The sequence below is a fragment of the Tamandua tetradactyla genome, chromosome 19 (genome assembly GCF_023851605.1).
Source record: "Tamandua tetradactyla isolate mTamTet1 chromosome 19, mTamTet1.pri, whole genome shotgun sequence".
NCBI lineage: Eukaryota > Metazoa > Chordata > Mammalia > Pilosa > Myrmecophagidae > Tamandua > Tamandua tetradactyla.
In genome coordinates this window covers 27,165,772-27,188,522 of record NC_135345.1, presented here as the reverse complement: position 1 = coordinate 27,188,522, position 22,751 = coordinate 27,165,772, and the positions used below count along the sequence as shown (strand labels likewise).

Below are 22,751 nucleotides of genomic sequence, written 5' to 3'. Positions count from 1 at the left end.
TACGAACTTACAGAAGGATGAGAAGAGATGGAATGGAGTCTGAAGAAAAAACGCACATACATCTCACGGAATATCTGATACAGTTTGGAAGGTTCATGGTATAGAAAACAAAGTGGTGCAACTGAAAGGATAAAAAAATTAATTGATAATACTGCAGAACTACTAAAATTTCTTAAATGAATAAGTCTGCAAAATATGAAAGAATAAATCAATATTTTATACTAATAATATTCACTCATAGACAAGTTTAATATTATATATATAAATTCATTTTGAAAAGGGATCATATACACCTAAAAATGCCCAAACAGTAAAAAGGTACATGATGAAAAGTAAATATGTCTACCTTCTACCTTATATCCCCAGTTTTCTTTCCCACATACAATCCTTTTAGTGATTCCTTATATATCTTCTAGAAATTTCCCACGGAAGTACAACACACCTAAATGTACGTATCTTACAAATGTACAAACAACTTGGAGCATATGCACTATTCTATACATTGCATGCTTCATATCTAGAGGATTGTTCTATAGCAGTTTATACAGAATCTACTTCTTTATTTTAAAGCTGAATATCAGTTTTTGTATTGCTATAATTGATTTAACCAGTACCACATTGATAAGGTTGTTTCTAATACTATGCTATTAGGAAAAAAAGAGTTATAGTTAACATTTTTACACCTACGCCTTTGTGCAAGATAAATTCCTTAAAGTGGAATTGCTGGGTTAAACAAAAGTTGGTACATTTAAAATTTTGATCTTGTCAAATTATCCTCAGAGCTGCACAATTTGTATGGTCGCCAGAACTGTACAAGTACTTGTTTCCTCACACTTTGGTCAACGCTGTATACTATCAAACTCTGATCTTTTCCTGATAGGTGTAAAATGTCTTCCTATTACATTAATTTGCATTTCTTTACTTATGAAATTGTGCTTTTTAATATATTGATAAGCCATCTTTATTTTTTTACACAATTTTATTGATATATGGACATACCATATAATTATCCAAAATGTATTTCTTTTTAATCTGTGTGCCCTTTGACTACTTTTTAAAAAATCAGATTGCTTCTTTAGTAATTCAATTTCACTTATATGTGAGAGGTATCTTGCCCTTCATTGTATGTAATGCAAATAATTTCCCAATTTGTTGTTTGTGTTTGGACTTTATTTATTCAAATATTTTTTCTGTGAAGGAACTTTATGCGATCAAATATATCAATCTTTTATTTTATTGATTTTGGGTTTTGTCTTACTTTAAAAAGTCTTTCTTACTCTTCACACATTGCTCTAATCATAAGCACTATTTATTCTATTATATTGAGACTATACTATTTAAAAGTCAAAATTTGAGTTTTGAAGTACAATAAAAACCACCAGTTCTTACAAGAGGAAATATGTTAATTCTGGCCACTTTACCTCTCCTTCCATCAGTAAATAAATCCGTTTATAAGTTACTTATTATAAAAAAAGTAAATATAATCCCAAATTAACAGTAGCATAAGAATGACAAAATGGCATTACATAGGATTATTTACAATGAAAAGTAACTTAAAAAAAAAACAACAAAGTCATCACTTTCTTTTTTTTATTGAAGTAGTAAGAAAGTGACAATCAGGTAATTCATTTTTCCCTTGCCCTATATAAAGGACTCTCAGTCCACTTTTCAAAATTTTAAATTTTTGACGTAAAATAGAAGATGATTTATGCAAAGCTTTGAGAATCACTGTCTTCAATTTGAAGAAGTTTGAGTGATAGCTCTACACTATTGGTCTATGTGTATCAAGACAATTTTCACAGACTTAAAATGATCCTCAGGCAACGGGTTTTCTTCCCTAATAAATGTTGAATACCTAGTTCTTGTCAATTAAGCCCAGATGGGCCAACTCAGTCAGATACCCTATTGCAGAATGTCACAAAGTCCTAATGTCAGATACTGACCTGACAATATTATTATTCTGCAGCAACTAAAGTAGACTTGGTTTCCATCTTTTTAGGCCTCAAGTATTTTAGACAGCACAATCACATTTACAATGTAGACACATAAAACTGTACTATCTAAATATTAAGTTTAATTAAAAAGTGATAACATAATTTTAACTCTGATATAAATTAGACAGATAAGAAATTTAATATCAGCTATGGGTAATGCCCTGAGGGCAGTAGGTACTGAGTAGGCAGGGATATCAGTTGGTCAACTTAAGTCTTCTTTTTGAATAAGTAAAAGAAAAAATGGTGAGAATGCTTAAAAACACAAAAGTTCTAATTATCTGGAATAAAGGATGGTGGTACAGTGATTGCTGATGAATTAATCACCAAAACCTAGAATTACAAGTGAGAAATTTTACTTTCTCTGGAGGGCAAAAGAGAGAAAAATCAGTTTTAGGGGGTTAAATATCTATATACATATTAAAAAACAACTTTATACTGTGTGTGTATATATATATATATATATATATATATATTTTCCATAACTATATCTGCATCCATCTATCTGTACATGTTTAGAAATTAATAGGTATGCCCTTACACTTCAAAAGAAAATTTTAAAATGTAATTTTATTATCAATATATATTACTTACTAAAATATTCTAAAGTAATGTATCTCATATATTTATAACAAAGAATTCATGTTCTAATTGTAATAACAATCTAAGAAAAAGCAATACAGCTGTAACACAAATCCTTGGTATTATAAATTTAATGTGAAGGCTTGGAATTTATCTCCTTTTTTTAAAATGATGTATATTTTTCCTTTAATTTTTTAAGCTATTGATACTCAAAAACCTGTAATCTGAAAGTGAGGATTTTAAGGGTTCAGTAATCATTAATAATCACTTTCAGTGAAGGAACAAAGATGAGAACTTTAAGAAAAGCACTTTCTACAAACATACATGATACAAAAATCAGCTATTATTTAATGCAATTGTTTATGATGAATTAATTCCCTTACATATCTTTGAAATGGGATAGTTTTAATCCATTATACACAATATGCAAAAAATCTTCTATATGTTTTAATTTTCTATTTCAAGCACCTTTCCTTATTTGGTTGTTTCACAAAAATGAATTTAGCTCATCTTTTTAGCCACAGGAATTTATTTATGAGATCATAATATTACTATACCTATAATCAAACTATAGTAACTATAGTTACTACAATCAAACTTCATTAATCTGCAAAAATGGGAGAGGGGGAAGCCAATTTAAATAAGTTCTGAATCAATTTTTCAAAGTATTTTATATAATTATAATATTTATTTATAAATATAGTTGTATTATTTTAAAGAAACACAGCAACTAAGACAGCAAATACTAACTGGAGTTCCTAAGATTTGTGATTCTAGAATACTTATTCTAAAAAAGTGGTTGCTGCTAAAGCATTTGTGTGTACTTAAAATATTCTCCGTTTTAAAATGATATAAATAAACTCTAGATCAAAAATTTTTCATCATTTATTTCCTTATTAAACATTTTCCCCTTGACATTTAAACTTTATCCTATTTAAATGACAATAAATAGAAATAAATGGAGGCTGAGTCAGTAATATATTTTGTACACTGAGAATTACTAGAATTAAATTTTCATGACATATCCCCCAAATCACCAAAGTGTACCTTTTAAAAAACATTTGTTTAAACAATTTTTGCAGCTGAAATTCTTAAAATAGAAAATTAAAGGGCTGACATTTTTATTAGAGGTGAAAATTTTAATTTTTAATATTTTTTAAGTTTTCTATCTTTAAATCCTTTACATTTTTATAAAAGAATCATGCTGAAACATCATATAATATTACATATTATAAAATTATGGGGGCTCAAGGTAATAAAGTAGAGTGTCCTATGATTCAACCAATGACCAAGACCATCAAGGTAGACTAATAGAAGTTCCCAATTATTTTGAATCCTTTTCAATGTATGCTGGTTTAAAAAGTTTTATGTCATTTATCATGATTATTTGATGTTGAACGCTGAGAGGCTTTTTACAAAAAAAAGTGTTCCTTTATAGGTGATTGTTGTTACAAAGGGAAAATATTTAAATATTTATTCTAGAGTATAGAAACTAAAGGGACAACAATCTTTAACGAGATTATATGTAATGCATGAAAATTTAAAAATTAAGTGGCATTTAAAAATTAAGGTGTAGGCTAATGCAAAAAGTTAATAATAGGGAAAACTGTGAGTGCTGGGGTGGGGTAGAGGATAAGAGAGGTACATGGGTATTCTGTATTTCCTACCTGATTTTTCTGAAAAATCTATAGCTGCTCTGATAAAATATAAATGAAGGTGTAAGTGAGCATTTCTCTTCTTGCTGATCATCGTTGAGCTTCTTGTATTCTTCATACAATGACATGTAAGTCCAGAAAGGCACTCAGTGCCACTCAAGCCTGCAGTTTCCACATGTACTTCAGGATGACTGAAAGCTTTAAAGTAATTATTACTGCGCGTACCAGGGAGCCTGGAGAAATCTCGGGCTCCAATTCAGTGTTGTCCCTTCTTTCTGATTCCCTTTTTTTTTTTTTTTTTTTTTGCATGGGCAGGTACCAGGAATTTTCTGATTCTTTTCGAATAATTATTTTTTTCTAAAGATTCTTATGAAAATTTGTTCAGGAATTTAAGTAACCTCATTTTATATCCATTAGAAATAAATATTAATATGAATCTAGTTTGCACTGGTTCAGAAAATGGTAAACAAAAGGACCATTTTCACAGTATGCTCTAATTGTAATTTGCCAAGCAACCATCATATGAGTATTATGATGACCCTTTATTTTTTAATTTTTAAAAATTGGACATGTAAACAAATACTAACTCAACGTTTATAAATGTTTACAGTAACTTGTTAAGTGTGTGGATGATGTGATGAAAGTATGATCTTTGTAGCTGATTTTCTAAAGTGTAATAAAAACAGTGCCTATTTTAAGGCCCAACTTACCATACATTGAAAATCCATGAAAAGGGATTACACCTAAAAAAAAAAGTATTTCTTTTAAGTAATACAACCACTGAATTATCAGGTAAAGTTGAGAGGATTAAAGCTGAAAATAAAAAGTTTTCCTATATTTTGTTTTTATTTTTTCATGAATGTTAGAAAGACTTATGTTAACCAATAAGATGTACTTTTTAATACCTGTAGAAGAGTAAATTAGAGGTTTTCAACATATATCCAATTAACTCTTTACTGACAATTTAAAAACATTTAAAACTTTGAATATATATACAGAAAAATAGGACAAAAAAAATAACAAGGCAGATGACAGAACTAAGATTTTCAGCTATCTAACAGAATTGTATATAATCTTGAAAGCCAATAGATTGTCATTCCTATATATTAGAATCTGATCTGTTAAAAGACAGTGTGCTTTTCAGAGCACTTTTTGTCTACACATATTCCTTTATAAACTTACCAAGAATTATTTAACGGGATATGGTTTAGGAAAAATATTGGCAGGAATACGGTACAATTTCAGTATAATCTTTTTTTTTGTTTTTTTTTTTCACATGGGCAGGCAGTGGGAATTGAGCCCAGGTCTCCAGCATGGCAGGTGAGAACTCTGCCACTGAGCCACCATCGTACCACCCAATTTCAGTATAATCTTTTACAAGAATTGTACATAAGTAAAGTATACATCTTTTTCAAAGAAATATTCAAAGCTTAACTGGATATGATAAACAACTTGTCACACTCCAAGGGAAAAATTAGAATTTGCACAGTTTAGCTTCAAAACAGAAGTTCTGTTAATATGCACTATTGTATATCTAACAAGGTACTAAATCAGGTTGCAAACACAGTATGAAAGAAACCTGAGAAGTTCGCTTTTCTGAATTGTATATAAATGCTTTATTCAGAGCAAAAACTCTTAGTGCTGGCAGAGACTTTAGAACATTTAGAGCAAGTTCTAATATTGTTTCTTCTCAGTTTAAAACACATCCAGCAACAAGGAGAACATCGATTCCCAATTCAGCTATTATAATTTTGAACAGATCTATTCTGGGGGAAGTAATTTCTCATACTGAGTCAAACTCTGGCTCCCTGTAACCCCCATTTACTATTCTTAGTTCTGACCACAAAGACTGTACAAAAGGAATCTAATTTATCCTATACAGAAAACTTTCAGGAACATTTGGAGACAATAATCACTCATATTGCTGCTTTTCTTACCCCATCATCACCAGGTCAGCCTTTCTAAGACTTGATGAATTCCTTTAATTGGTCCTCAGATGACACACTTCAGTTCATCATAGTACTTAAAGTGAGGTGACTAAAACCTCTAAGCACTTTTTCTCCCTACATACCCATAACTAAGACACATTGCACTTGTGTAGTTGTTTCTGGACATAAGTAAAGGATTATATTCTTACCCTATAGCATTTCAACTTGAGATAATCCTGGATTATTGTTCTGTTATCTAAAGCATTCCCTATCTTTTCATATCACTGGAAAATTTGACAGGCACACTATCTATTTATCATCCAAAGGATTATAAAAATGCTGAACAAGACAGTGAGGACAGGATTTGTACTAGAGGCCTCCTTCCATATGGGTATGAATTCATTAATCAGCATCCTACTGAGAGAAGTTAAGAGCATGGACTGGTGTTAGACTTGGATCTTCTGGCTCTGTCACTCAATAATTCAGTGAACTTTGGGTAAGTTTCTTAAATTCTTTAAGCTTAAATTTCCTTATTTATAAATCAGAGAAAACGATAGAACCTACATCATGTGATTAAATGAGATAATGGGTGTAGCTAACACATAGTAGGCCCTTAACAGATGTTAGATATATACACATATTTTTTTGTATGCTAGATGGCGGGGGTCACATTTCATTCTTTTCCCATCTGAGTATACCATTATTGCTGCACCATTTGTTGGGTTTTTGTTTGTTTTTCTTGTTGCTCTTTTTTGTTTTCGTTTTTTGGAAAGTGCATGCGTCAGGAATTGAACCCAGGTCTCCTGCATGACAGGCGAGACTTCTATCACTGAACTACCCTTGCACCTCCTGTTAAATGCTGATATTTAAATTCACAAATTAGCACATATTTCTTTATTGTTTCTAGAAGTAATTTTATTTAAAAAACCAATATGATTGTGAACTAGGCCAAGCTACCATCTTTAGAATTTTGTGTGGCTTCATTCTTTAGATTCATAACATGTAATTCTCAAGATCTACCTATACTCATTTTCCCCTTGTCTTCTAGTACACACCATAGATTCATGTTAACCAAATTTCGCTGAATCCTATTGTGCTTAATAATTTTCTTGCTCATCTGTATTTGATTAGCCACTTTGTCCTGTCAAAACTTTTCCACTCTTCCAGTGTTTACACTCAATTGCAGACCTCACTTCCCTCTTCTTTGGGAGTCTGATGTCACTTACTCTCTCACTTGTCTGTTCTTTACCTCTAACTGTTTTTCTCATATTTCATCTGTTTTCTCTTTTTCCCTTTAGTCTCAGAGGAAGACATATTCTTTTTCTTTTTCTGAGCTAACATTTTTACCAAAGCTCTAGGATCCTGTTTCTCTAACTTTCCCTCATAGTGGGTGGCAAATTCCTATCAGGTCTATGGCTTGTTACAACCTGTGAGCTAAGAGAGGTTTCTACATTTTAAAAGGATTATTTTAAAAAGAAGAATATGCAACACAGACCTTTTGTCTAAAATATTTACCATATGGCCCTTTACGTTAAGTTTGCCAATCCCTGCTCAGAATCCTACCCCATCAATTACCCTCCATTTCTTTATATACATCTTTCAACAAAGATATACTGAGCCCCAACTATATAACAGACAGTGTTCTAAGAGGCAGACCTTTTTAAGGGGGACATACAAATAATAATAAAATAAATTAAATACATGTCAGATAATGGTAAGTGCCATGGAGAAAAATAATGGAGGGAATAGGAACAGGAAGGAACAGGCCAAGAGTCATGGAGGGTGGACAGTGATAAAACTTACTAATAAGAGAGTTATTGAAGCCAAGGAGGTAAGAGTCATGAAGAAGGGGTGACAAAGGCCTGGGTTTCTTGTGGTGATTGCCATAAATGGGGATGAGTTTACTGAAATTAGTTTTGATGGTCTCAAGGTGGATTGTGGTGGGGCCTTTTTCCACTTTTGCTGATGGAAGAGCAGAGGCAAGGAGTGGGAGCATCTATCTTTAGTCTTTCCTACATCCTTTCAGTCAAGGATATTATAAATATCTTTAGATTAAAAAGTAGTAAAATGAAAAAGTCCATTTTTTTCTTAAACCCTACTTTGTCCTTAAGTCTCCAATCGCTTCTTCCCTTGAAACAAAGCCTAATTTTTAGAAACTATTTTCACTCCATTTGCTCCTCATTATATAGACTCAACTCCTTACAAACTATTTCTACCACTACCACTCTAGCTTCTGATTGCTAAATCCAGAGGTCTCCTCTTTCTTGATATACTACTTAAAGGCCCACTGCAACTAAGAGTTCCTTCTCAAACTTGATCACTGATGATCCCAAGTAGATCAGGACCCCTGCCTCAGAAACTTCTGCTGCTTAGTTTGTTTGCTAGCTCTTTTTCCTCCCTACAATTAAATATCATTACTTTCCAAGACTGTCAGATTTGTTTTCCTTCTGTCCTCCTTCTACCAGTACCCTCACCCTTAATCCATAATTCAAATTTTAAAAGTTCAGTATCATGAGCCTCCTTCTAGACTCTATTTCTGCAAATGTCTCCTCACCTGTCCCATTCAGGGAAGAAACCATCGAGTCATCTTTGGTTGACTCCCTAAGCCCTAATACCTAAATGTGATTATTTCGCTTTATTGTTTAAAATCCTTTACTTTTAGATGAAGATTATACAGCACTTCAGGATTTGGCTATAGTCTAACTTCAGCAGCTGAATTTCTACGCAAACTTTCCAAGCACAAGTCTAAGTCTGCCAAAATGACTGCCACCTCTTTAGCCCCAGGCTCAGGATAAAGGCTGTAGGGAATGCTATCCTGCCTCCTCAGCCCCATTCCACCCCCACCTCTTCAAGATTTTAAACAATACCCCTCCTGGAAAGATCTCCTCCATAGCCCCCTACTCTCCACCCACAATCAATTCATTAATCAGTACTCTGTATATTAGCTGACTTGCCCTGACTGATTGAGGTACCTCTCCTCCTCTAAGTCCTTATACAACCCAGTACAATTCCGGCCTTAGCACTTTCTAGACCTGGCCAGGAGATTTTAGACTGACAGCCATGCTCTGGACCTCCTCTGGCTGCACTCATTCAACCAAAGCCTATGTTCCTCCTTCCAAACCATACCACAGGAACCCAGGACTCTGAAATTCTCAGGCCAAAGACCCTTAGCCAGCTTCTAGGACTGTACGGCCTCTTCTGTGGGGCCATCTTTCTGAGGGGTGTGTACTGCCAGGAATAAGAGATAATCATGGGATAGTTCTCCATGGAAGGTGTGAACAGAGCTAGGAGCTACAGTCTAGGAGCCCACATACATGAAGCCCTCTAAGTGTGGGGCAAGGCCAGGGACAAGAAGGGGCTGGGGAGACCACAGACTAGGGACTGCTAAAGAGTCAGAGAATTCTGAATTTGAACCTAGTCTTTCAGATTGTTATGAAGGCATATTTGTCAAGACAAGAAAACAGGACATACTTTATCAGTTTATGTGGTAGATTGAGTTATGTACCCCAGAAGAAACCTGTTCTTAATCTTAATCTGCATTCCTGTGGGTGTGAATCCACTGTAAATAGGACTTCTGGAGGATGTTACTTTTAGTGAAGGTGCAGTCCAAACGAATGAAGGTGGGTCTTCATCTGGATTACTGGAAGCTTTATAAAGAGGACCTGATAGTCACAGAAGTGAGAAGACTGCCATGTTTTTGGAGGCAGAGATAAGACACTCCAAGGTTTGCCAGCAGGCAGCATCAGATAATATAAGCCCCAGGGAGAAAGCCACCTTGCTAATATCTTGATTTTGGATTGCTTTTAGCTACACAATTGTAAACCAAATAAATTCTTGTGGTTTAAGTCAAAGCCAGTTTGCAGAATTTATGATAGTAGCTCAAGCAAACTAAGACAGTTTTTGGTGCTGGAAAGTGGGGTGCTGATATATTACAAATATCTAAAAATAGGGAAGTGGCTTTGGAATTGAATAATGGGTAGCGGCTGGAAGAATTCTTAGATGCTTGATAGAAAATGTTTAAATGTGTTGAAGAGATTGTTATTATAGATAAGGATATAAAAAAGTGTTTCTGATGCAGGCTCAGAAATAAGTGAGAGCTGTAAAGAAAGTTTCTGTTACCCTGGAGAATACATAATTCATCATGAAGAGAATTTCAGTAGAAATATGGATGTTTAAAGGTACATCCAGTGAGGCTTTTGAAGGAAATGATGAATGTGACCAGAAACTAGAAGAAAGGTGATCCTTGTTGTAGTGATAGAACTTGGTGAAATTGTTTCGATGTCAGATGGAAGGTAGAATCTGCAAGCAATGAACTTGGATATTTAGATGAGGAGATTTCCAAGTTAAGAGTGGAAGGTGTGACATGGTTTCTCTGTACTGTTTATAGTGAAACTAGAGTGGAAAGGAATCAACTGAACATGAACTCTTAGCACCAAGGAACTAGCAATTGATAATTTGGAAATTCTCACTCTAATCAGGTAGCATGTTTTGAGACTGAGCCAGAAGCAGCTCCATCAGGGACCTCTCAGAGAACAAGGTTTTGCAGTAGAGTTTAACTGAATAACCCTTTGCTAAAGGGGGTGTGGCTGAACTTTTATGTAGTCAGCCATCACAAAGGAAGACAGGACTGGAAATGTATTTGTCTAGGAAGGATCTATGGAAAATCTTTTTTGTCTGATAGCAACAATTTTCTTGAACTACATACACGCAAAACTAAAAGGATTTTGTGAATTCTGTAAGAACAGAAGTGCTGCCAGCCTAGACTGAAAGGGACAGGGAAGGGACAAATTGAAGGGAGAACGACTTCAAGGGAAGAAGTGTGATATCAGAGGTCTGAACCAAAGAGATCTTCTAGGGCCAAGAGAGGACTCACCCATACCTGTGGAAAGGGTGGGTCCACCCCTGCTCTTGGAAAGGACATGTCTTCTACCTTGATGTTCAGAAAAAGTGTCACTGCCACTCCAGTGCTTTGAGGGGGTGGGTCCTATGCTCTGTGTCCACTGCCATCCCTGGGCCTGGAGAGGGTGAAGCCTATGCCCTAGTATTTGCAGAGAAGTTGGCCACTATTCTGATACTTGGAGATGGTAGGGACTATAACCCAGGATTTAGAGAGAATTGCTGCTGCCCCACTACTTGGAAAAGGTGGGGCTGCTGCTCAGCAGACAGAGAAGACAAAGCATTGATCCACAGATGATTCTCAGACTTTGAGATCTAATGGAGCTTTCCTTGCCAGACTTCAGACTTTCTTGGGATCTGTGACCCCATTTTCCTTCCAATCGCTTCCTTTTAGAATGGGAATGTCTATCTTATGCCTACCCTACTATTGCATTTTGGAAGCAGTTAACTTCTTTTTCGGGTTTCACAGGCCCACCATTGGGGAGGAATTCTGCCCCAGGGGAGACCACACCCACACCCCACTCTGATGAGACTTTGTACTTGGAATTGTTATTGAAATAACTTCAGGCTTTTTGTGATAGGTGAATGTATTTTGAATGTGCGAAGAACATGTTTTCCTGGTGTCCAGAGGGTGTACTATGGTAGATTGAGTTACGTACCCAAGAAAAACATGTTCTTAATCTTAATCCATTTTCCTGTAGGTTGTAAACCTATTGTAAATAGGAATTCTTGGAAATGTTCATTTTAGTTAAGGTGTGGCACAACTGAATGAAGGTGGATCTTGACTTGAATTTCTGGAGGCCTTGTAAAGAGGATACAGAAGTCACAGAAGTGAAAAGGAGAGGATTTTGCCATGTGATGGGAAGTAGAGATAAGCCTAGAAACTCCAAGGACTGAGGCAAGCCAGTAACAGAAGGCTAATGACCCTGGGAGAAAGCATGGCCTTTTAACACCTTGATTGGGATTTCTGGCCTCTGAAGCTGTGAGCCAATAAATTCTTGTTGGTTAAGTCAATCCATTGTGTGGTATTTGTCTTAGCAACCTGGCAAACCAAGACTGTTTATTAGTTTGATTTACAACTCTTAAATATTCAGATTTATGGTAGGTGTCCTCCACTTGTGCTCTTGCTTTGGAGCCCTGCAAAGTTCAGGGCAGACCTGCTTTTGTATATAAAATGTGGACAATACTAATAAGGTTGGCAGAATTAAATAAGATAATGTATGTAACGTGATTAGCAATACTTGATGTGGTACTTATTCAATGTTATTTTCCTTCTCTTATCATACTGTATTATAGTCATTTTTTTTGTTTCTCTCTCCCAGTAGAATAAACCTCTCGAGTACAGAGACTACTTCATGGTCACCATTATCCCAATAACCAGCACAATACCCAGAATTTAGTAGGTATTCATTAAATATTTATGGGATGAATATATGAAGTCCTAGAGAATCTACCCTTTCCATTTCTCAATCTTTTATCTCTTTTCTCAATTCAAGCTCTGATGAACTCTTACGTATAATCCTGGAAGAGCCTGTTAAATGGTACTCCTCTGCCAACCTCTTGGCCCTCCAACCAACTTTTATAATGGCTCAGGCTATCTTCCAAAAATATTGATGAGACTAAGAAAAAGGACTCTATATCCACTGAAGAGTTTCCAGTAAACATTCGTTCATCCACAAAATATTTACTGAGCCCCTATTCATTCAATCAACCAGTATTTGATAGTTTCCTCTATCATCTCTGGGAGATACAAGAATGGATGTAACATTGTCCCTCTATTTACGGAACTCACTTCTAACCTTGTAATATAGACCAAGTGTCTGCTAAGCTAAATTCAAAACCTTAGATCTGGCCTTAAACATTCATACTTATATTCCACAAACCTCGGATATCTGCCTCCTTTCTTACATCATCCTGACTCCAAACTACTTGTGGTACAGCCACACTGGATTATTTATCATTCCCAGAACTCACTCTGCACTTTTCTACTTTAGTAGCTTTTAACTTGATAATTCTGCATCCTGAAATGCTTTTTTATTTTTTGCTCAGCTGATCAAAACCTTTCCACAGTCAGCTACAATTTCAGAGAAATATTCCTAATCTCTTAGTCATAATTAAATAACTGATCATTCTTTTGCATTTCCATGGTGCTTTGTTCATGTTCCTATCATAGTGACTTCACCATATTCTGTGTTACAATTAGCTGTCTGACAGGTTATTTTAGAAGACAGGAAATGTATTTTATTCATCTTAGTATATATCTCATGGTGCCATGACTGCCTGCTGAATAAATATTTGCTAAATGAATGAATAGATAGATGAATAAATAATGAATAGAGAAGCAGCAAGAGAAGTATTAGTCCCTAGTCAGGATATCAGGATTCCAATGTAGGCTTACTGCAAACCAGCTGGCTAACCTTAGGAAAGTTTCTGAATCTCCTGAGCTTCAGTTACCTGTCATTCAAGTAAAGGCACTGATTAAAGTACCATGTAACTTTAGAATTTTGTATGTAATAAAGTTAAGAGTAAATGGAGGAAAATTTGTGCGATTTGAAGAAAACTAGACATATGAAGATCTTCCAATGATAAGATTCTTTACCAACATAAAGGTCTTCTGATTTCTATCAACTGAAAAAAATTTAAAACCAGATTGGATTCATATTGAAAGTCAATATCCTTACTAATACTATAGCTATCAGCAACAGTTCCATGGAGTACTCAGAACACTAAAATTCTCCATGCATTAAGGAACCTTCTTTGAGTACTGGAGGGCTCAAAGCTCACCTTTCTCCATCAAGTTGTACTGAGAGTTAAGAATTAACACATTATTATAGCTACTGAATCATTATATAGATGTCTTTTTAATCTGTGGCATATTACAGAGTAGCTGAAAAACTACTGAACTGTAACCGAGATGCCTTAATCTTTGATACAGATGTTTTATTGTACAACCATATAATTTTTACCTTGTGACTATAAAACTTCATGATAACTTGCAATTGGCCCTGCTTGCACCCCCTCATCCTCCTTTACAATTTTGAAGTATTGTGATCATGTTAACAGGTCCTTAATGTTAATTAATGAAGGAACTTGTGTCAGCCCAGAATTACCCCACACCAATTCCTAAGCTATCTTTCTAGACAAAGCTAGTTCTAACCAAAATTGGCCTGCCTGACATGCATAGTAGATGACTTAAACCTCATAATAATAACAATAAAAATCATGCCTGTTATCATGCTAAGGCATCATTTTCTTATATACATTCTGCGACTAGGCAATCATTCTGCACATGCTCAATAATTAGATGATCTCTAACTTCATCATCTTTGAGCTTCTATTCTCATTATCCTAAATTTGCCTGTCTTTGAATACTATAAAACTCTCAGGGTTAGTTCAGTTCGGGGAGATAGATTTAAGGCTCACAGGCCTTCTATTTTCCATGCTTTGCGCTTTGCAAAAAACTTTCCCTTTGAAGCCCTGATGTCACAGATTGGCTGTTAGGCCTATCAGGCAGAGAACCCCCACTTTGATTGATATCAAGGTCTCTATATAGTTGACTGAATCTCTCTTTCTTCCTGGGAATAACCATCTTTTTTTTTTTTTAAAGAGATAAAGGATTTTATTGGTTCACAGAATCATTCTCATCACCATCACCATTATTATAATTATTATCTATATTTATTGACTATTTATGTACTATGTATTCTGCCATGACATTTACATATATTTTCTGTTATCCTCATGAAAAACATGAGATAGGTGATACTATGACTATGGTTTATGGTACTTAATTCACATTATTAATGCAATACAAAATTATATAAAATGTAGGAAAGTTTTAAAACTTTCACACTATAAAGTGTTATTAAAAAGGAAATTGCTGGGCGGGCCGCGGTGGCTCAGCGGGCAAAGTGCTTGCCTGCTATGCCGGAGGACCTCGGTTCGATTCCCGGCCCCACCCCATGTAACAAAAACGGAGAAACAGAATACAATAAAAACAAGAAAATGTTTAAAAATGTTTCCCTTTCTTCCTTCCTTCCTTCCTTCTATCCTTCCTTCCTTCTCTCTGTCTTTCCTTTAAAAAAAAAAAAAAAAAAAAAAAAAAAAAAAGGAAATTGCTAAAATGTATTGAGTGCTTGTACATAAACAGATTCATGGAGATGTATAATATGATCCCTGCCATTAGGCTTTCAATTTAGTTACAAGTCATATATAGGCAAAAAATTATTATGAGTATGTTGATTCATATTAGTGAATAAATAAGGAGGAAAAATATACTCCTGGATATTAAGAAATATTGAAATAATGTTCCTAATTTAACATATCATTGAAACAAATTGTCTATATTACAGATCACAGAAGTGGTTATAGAAAGAAGAGCTTTGTATATTAATCATCCAATCTAACCTATGGTTTTCATTCATGCTTTTATCTGGCTGTTCAGATGATATGCCTTTGAGTCCTGGGTGTTTGAGTAGCTATCCTTCTTAAATCATTTTTATTTTTTCACTTTAGCCTTTATGATTACTTTGCAATTTTTATAGACCTTCATATTCCTATTCCTGGCTTTTAAAGGTCCACATCTCTGGTCCCCAGTCATTTACTCTTCATATTCCAGCTCTATTAAGCTTCAATTGTTATTTTTAAAATATTTTCATTGACAAACCTTCAGACACATACAGTCCCTACATGGTGTACAATCGATGGCTGACAATATCATCACATAGTTGCACAGTCATCACTCTGATCATTTTAGAATATCTGCATCACTCCAGAAAAATAAATAAAAAGAAAAAACTCATACATCCCCATACCCCTTGCCCCTCCCTCTCACTGACAACTAGTATTTCCATGTACCCAATTTATTTTACCCCTTCTCCTCCTATTATTCATTTAGTTTTTATCCATATTTTTTATTCATCTGTCCATACCTTGAATAATAGGCGTATCAGACACAGGTTTTCACAATCACACAATCACATTGTAAAAGCTGTATCATTATACAATCGTCTTCAAGAATCTAGGCTACTGAAACATAGCTCAATAGTTTCAGGTACTTCCCTTCAGCCACTTCAATATACCAAAAACCAAAAAGGGATATCTATATAATGCATAAGAATAACCTCCAGGATAGCCTCTCAATTCTGTGTGAAATCTCTCACCCATTAAATTTTGTCTCATTTCTTTCTTCCCTCTTTTGGTTAAGAAGTCCTTCTCAATCCCATGATGCCAGGGCCTGGCTCATCCTGGGAGTTCTGTCCCATGTTGCCAGGGAGATTTACACCCCTGGGAGTCAAATCCCACATAGGAGGAAGGGCAGGGAGCTCACCTGCCAAGATGGCTTAGAGAGAGAGGCCACATTTAAGCAACAAAGGAGGTTCTCTGGGGGTGACTCTTGGCCCTAATTTTAAGTAGACTTAGCCTATCCTTTGCAGGATAGTTTCAAACTAAGGAAACTTAGTTTGCCCCTAAGTTTCATAGGGGCAAATCCCAAGATTGGGGGCTCAGCCTACTGATTTCTCCAAATGGGGAAGCTGAATATTTCCTCCTTCCTCCCCATGTCCTATGGGGACTTTGCAAATACTTTTTTATTCACTGCCCAAATTGCTCTGGGATATATCAGGACATAACACTAATCTGGACAAACCAGCAAGATCTCATGCACTCTTCAAGATTCCATGTACTTACAGTGTTGAACTAAACTGACTACACAAGTTAAATCAGGTAATGCGCTACCCAAAATATAATTTTTGTACCAACTAAACATCTCTCCCCTTTGGTCTGACACAGAAGTTGAAGTTTTAAAATATGGATGATATCATTCTTTACCCTGGGGAATACCCATCTTATTCTTCCTTCCCCCTCTGTTGCTTCATTTTTAAAAAAAATTATTTATTTATTTATTTTTCACATGGGCAGGCACTGGGAATCAAACCCCAGTCTCTGGCGTGGCAGGCAAGAACTCTGCCACTGAGCCATTGTGGCTGATCCCTGTCGCTTCATTTTATTTCCTTTACTGATTATAGACTTTTAACAAATAATATAAAAGCTTTTCTGTATTGTCTTGCTTGTATACAGTAAACATGTTGACATGTGCAAGAAAAATTAATAAAGAGAAAACTAATTTAATAAATAGAAGGCATATTTTGATGCCTTACAAATCAGAAATATGGTTTATATTATATCTATAGTAAATCTCAAAGCAGATTGCTATTATACATAATCCCTGTATTCTTATTGCAAAAAACAAAAACAAAAAACTGTTACTTTCCTCTGCTAAGCCACTTTTGACAGGTTAAGGTAGTGAGAAATTAAGACCTCATTGCTGTTATTTTCATCTTCCACAACTATTTATTAAGGAAAATCCTACATAGGAAAATGAAGTTTGGTTAATCACACTTTTACCACATTTCCCCCAAGTTCTGAAATAGATAGCTGCTCTATAAACAGCCAGGTAAAAAGCTATTTGAGGCAAGGGCCACATTGCATATTGTGTTTTATCTTCAGTTCTCAACTCTATCTTCTACGAGTGAGACACTCAAAAAAGCATTTATAAATACAATCAAGGTTATAAATACAATGTTAAAGCAAAAGATCATTTATGATTAAGTAATTAATGTGTAGTATAGCAGGCTCTCAATACTGAAAGACTAAATGGTCCATGAAGTCTTAGGGAAATGAATTTGAATTTTACGTGGCTCCAAGTAAGTCACCAGTCCTTTCTGAGTTCCTATTTTGATTTCTGAAAATGGAAATAAATAAGATTAACATATTTATTGGGTTGTAGTGGGGCCCAAACAAGTTAAGGTATTTAAACTCATCAGTATGGTGTTTAGTATATATTAGATGTTCAATAACCCAAAGCTATTTTATGTCTCAGAAGGGAGAACACTATATTTAAGTATCAGCTTAAACCTAAGAAACTCTTTCTTTGTTAGTATTAGATAAGGGTACACTTCATCCAAGTTAAAATTACTTAGGGTTTAAGAATCCAAAAGAGGTACACAGTCTACTTTGTTAAAGAACAAAGTCTATTCTTCCAAACAAAAGGAGGAGACATAAGAAGCAGTTGAAGAATCCATTAACACTCTAGGGCACACACCACCCAGAACATTACTTTGACCTCAGAGGTTGTTATGCTATTGAGCAATTTTTCAAAATCTTTTCCTTTGCCTCACCTCACTTCAGTCTTTCAAGAGTCGAGTTTCATTTACCTGGCCACCATCCAAGACTGTATTTCCAACAGGAATGCTTAGGATACTATCTCTTATCTGGCCTCACAGTTCTACATGTCTGCTCTGAGTGACTATTTTAAGATACTAGCATTTCCTTACCTATCTGAAAGAATCTAAAATATTAATCATCTATTCCATTTAATGTGACTAACTTTATAATGTAATGACCTAATGGTCCTTTGACAAAGCTCAGAATGGTAAACATTGTCAACAAAAATAAATCTTGAACTAGGTGAGATATAAATAGTAAATATGACTCAGAAAGTACTCCAAATATTAATATGCTTTGCATTTACTAAATATTTTCCTTTCACTTCTTCACTGTCTCTATTAATACTTAGTATTTATAGTTGTACCATCAATTTTTACATCTGAGTCACTTCAATTTCACTCCAGATGTAGCCTATAGGTCCATAAGAGTAGGGATTAGGACAGTGGCTAAACTAAATTGTTTTCTAGCTGTTTCTGTTATCTTTCTGAATCAGAACTTCAGAATGTGACTTTGTTACTTTATTTCAATAGTTAAAATTTTCCAAAACAGCAGTACAAAACCATATTTAAACAGTAGTCTAAAAACCAGATTTTAAATGAATTTTTAATTATAACATTTTAATTTATGCCTAAAGTTATACTTTAAAGGACTTTTGATTATGACATGCTAATTTATTTAACATAGATGACAAAGTACATTGCTATTTATCAATTTGACATTGGAAAGGAGATTTAAGATGTCATATTTTCATTATTTCAGCCAAGAGCCTTACTTGTTCTTTGTTGTGAGGAGCTGTCTTGTGCACTCTAGGCTGTTTAGCAGCACCCTTGACCTCTACTCACAAGATACCTGCAGTGCCCCTCTTCAGATATGACAACCAAAACTGTCTTTAGACATTGACAAAAGTTTCCTGAGGGTAAAATTGCCCCTGGTTGAGAACTCCTGCTGTAGAATCCTGAAATCCCCCTGATGTTCAATGATTTTTTCCTGTCTGGTGGTATTAGCAAATTGTGATGTTGTCTATGATTTTTAATTAAGTCTCAGTCAGATCTATGTGTATTCTTCATATAGATCTCCTTATTTCTATTCTTGCTCCTCTATATAATTCTATATTCATTCACTTACTCATTTAATAATATTTACCAAGTAGTAACTTTATACCATGATGATTCTAGGCCTTATGTTGTAATAAAAACAATTAAAGCTCTTCTTCTCATGGAGATTACATTCTAGTGATGCTTTTATACCATATGGTAGTGAGAATGATCTTTTAAAAAGGAACTGGAGGAGAGATGTCACCAAAAAAGGAATCTAAAACTCCATCCTTCCACTAAAGCAACAATTTTGCATTCAACCATTTTAGAACTCTGGAATCTAATAAAAACCTTACAATAACTAGGAAAATGCTTGACAAAGAAAGGGTTGTAGAACCTTAATGTACCTGCCTACCATCCCCCACCCCTCAGTTTGGTGACAGCTTTGAAGATGGTGGTCTGCGTTCCTGGTGCAGCTTGTTGATGCCAAAGGGAACAATGTGGACCATGTTATCAAAAACTGTGGTTGTGTTTGGACCTGTCTACCCTTAGACATCAACTCAAGGGCTTATCTTTGTTTTATTGATCTTAGAGCCTTCTCAGGAAGCAGCCTTCTGGGATGCATTTGTCCAAAGCATTTAAAGGCAAATACACTAGCCACAGCCACCTGAGGCAAGTGATCACAGACAAGGGAAGCAGTAGATAGACAACATTCTTGGGAAGGAAGAGGCTGGGGAAGGAGCCACATGAGGGGATAAGGGCTTTGAAAAGCTCCAGTGTATACCAGGAAGTCTAGAAAGCCACACACATGCCCATGGCTGGATGCATGCTCAGAAAAGACCTGAGAAGAGAGAAGACTCTAAGCTTTAATATTTCAATGAACCTTAGACTCTGTGCAAGGAGGAACTGAAGGTGTAAGCAGAGATATAAACAATCTGGCTAAGCAATAAAGGAATGTCTTACCACACAGCCAATCTGCAAAGACCAGGAGAATTTTTGTTGTTGTTATTGTTTGATTCTATGGGTATGAGGAAATCTCTGTCAAATATCAAGATGACCAGGAAATGGGCCAGAGACTTCAGTGACAAAAAAAGGACAAAGAATAGTACTTTAAAATTTAGTTTAGAAAAGTCACTAAACAAACAACTACAACCCACAAAAAACAGCAACAATAACTTCTGGGGGGAGAGAGAGAGAAGAGAATATAAAATCCAGAGTTATCACATTATAATATTCAAAATTTCCAGTTTCCAACAAAAATGAATAGTAATGCAAAGAGATGAGAAAGTATGATTCATTTATAGGAGAAAAAAAAAAAAGAAAAGAATTTAAACCATTCCTGAGGAAGCTCAGAGATTGTATTTACTAAGTAAACCTTTAAGTCAACTACCTTAAATATGCTTAAAGAAGTAAAGGAAAACATTAGCAAAGATCTAGAGGAAATCTGAAGAATGATGTCTCATCAAAATAGAGCATATCAATAAAGAGAGAAATTCTGGAGCCCAAAATTACAATGATAAAAAATTCACAAAAAATTAAACAGCAGATTTCAGCAGGGAGAAGAATCAGCAAACTTGAAGGTGTCAATTGAGATTATCTAGTTTGAAGAAAAGAAAGAAAAATGAGTGAAACTGAAAAGAAGCTAAGAGAATCTGTGGGACATCATCAAGCATACCAACATATGCATATAGGAGTCTTAGAAGAAGAGGAGAAAAAGAAAGAGGAAGAAAGAATATTCAAGAAATAATGGCCCCAAACTAGCCAAATTTCATGAAAGACATGAATCTATATATCCAAGACACACAACAAACTCTAAGTAAGATAAACTCAAGGAGATCCACACCAAGACATATTATAATCAAAATGTATAAAACAAAGATAATCTCGAAAATGGTAAGACAGAAGTGACTCATCACATCAAAAGGGATCCTCAATAAGATTAAGAGTTGATTTCTCATCAGGTATCATGGGGTCTAGAATGATAGGGGATATCCACTGGAATGACATATTTAAAGTGCTGAAAAAGAAAAACTGTTTACCAAGAATTCTATATGTGGCAAAACTATCCTTCAAAAATGAAGGAAAAATAGACATACACAATAGAATAGCATTCAGTTATAAAAAGAACAAAGTACTAATAGATGCTACAACATGGATGAACTGGTGAAGACATCATTTGAGTGAAATAAGGCAGACACAGAAGTACAATTATTATAGGATCTCATTTATATGAAACAATTAAAATATGCAAATACATAGAATCAGAGATTAGAATACAGGTTACGGGGCAAGGGTGGGGCAGAGAATGGGGAGTTGATGCTTAATTGGTACAGTTTCTATTTGGATTGATGCAAACATTCTGGTAATGGATGGTGGCAATGGAAGCACAACGTTGTATTTAACATCACTGAATTGACAGTGGTTGATAAATTGTCTTGTATGTATGCTATCAAAATAAAAATAAATTAAAAACCTCACAGAAGTAGACAATACAAAGTGAACTATTATAAACCATAGACTATTATTAATATAATAGTATTATTTCATCAATTCTAACAAATGTACCACGCTATTGCAAAATGTTTGTAATAGGGAAAACCATGTGTGTATGTAGAGGTATATAGGAAATTTATACTTTCCCCATGACTTTTCTATAAACCTAAAGCTGCTCTAATAAAAAAAATTTAATGAAAGCAAAATTAAGGCATTCTCATATAAACAAAAGCAGATGGAGTTCACTGCTAGTTGACCTGCCCAATAAGAAATGCTTATTAATGGAGTCTCTAAGGCTGATTACTAGACTCAAAGCCATATGAAGAAATAAAAAACATCAATAAAAGTAACTATATAGATAAATATAAAAACATATATTGTTGCATATGTGGTTTGTAATGCCTCTTTTCCTCTTCTTTTCTCCTATGTGATTTAAAAGACAAATGCATAAAACAATAACTCCTATGAGCACCCAATATATAAAGATATAAACTGTGGCAATAATAACATAAGGGGGTAGTGGAGTTGAATAGAAACAGACTTCATATACTATTAAAGCTAAGTTGGCATTAATTCAAACTAGATTGTTACATATTTAAGATGCTAAGTGTAATCTCCAAGGTGACCATTAAGAAAATAAAAATATATGAAAAAGAAAATTAGAAGGGAATAAAAAAAATCAATTAAATATAAAGGAAAGCACTAATGGAAAAATTGAGGAAGAAAAAAATATGATTCTTAAAAAACGCATAACAAAATGACAGAAATCCTTTCTTATCAGTAAATATTTTAAATGTAAATGGATTTAACTCTTCAATTAAAAAGCAGAAACTGGCATAATGGATAAAAAAACATGAACCAAGTATATGCTGTCTACAGAAGACTCCCTTTAGAGCCAAAGACATAAATAGGTTGAAAGTAAAAGGATGGATAAAGATATTCCTT

At 34.6% G+C, this 22,751-nt stretch overlaps 1 protein-coding gene and 1 long non-coding RNA gene across 7 annotated transcripts in view; one reads left to right on the top strand and one right to left on the bottom strand.

Moving 5' to 3' along the window:
• Nucleotides 1–22,751, bottom strand: part of TBC1D19 (TBC1 domain family member 19) — a 207,030-nt gene that overhangs the window by 17,124 nt on the left and 167,155 nt on the right. For all 4 annotated transcript variants that reach the window (XM_077136549.1, XM_077136550.1, XM_077136551.1 and 1 more), the window contains 2 exons: nt 4,939–4,971; nt 12–121 (listed from right to left, as the gene is read on the bottom strand). In XM_077136549.1, coding sequence (XP_076992664.1) covers nt 12–121; nt 4,939–4,971 — 143 coding nt within the window. The remainder of the gene's footprint in view (nt 1–11; nt 122–4,938; nt 4,972–22,751) is intronic.
• Nucleotides 10,569–22,751, top strand: part of LOC143663113 (uncharacterized) — a 51,463-nt gene continuing 39,280 nt past the window's right edge. Inside the window, exon 1 of one of the 3 annotated variants that reach the window (XR_013165808.1) lies at nt 10,569–11,046. This is a non-coding gene — a long non-coding RNA (uncharacterized LOC143663113). Of the gene's footprint in view, nt 11,047–11,781; nt 12,456–22,751 lie in introns of those variants that run through there. The other 2 variants (XR_013165809.1, XR_013165810.1) reach the window with 2 other exon arrangements.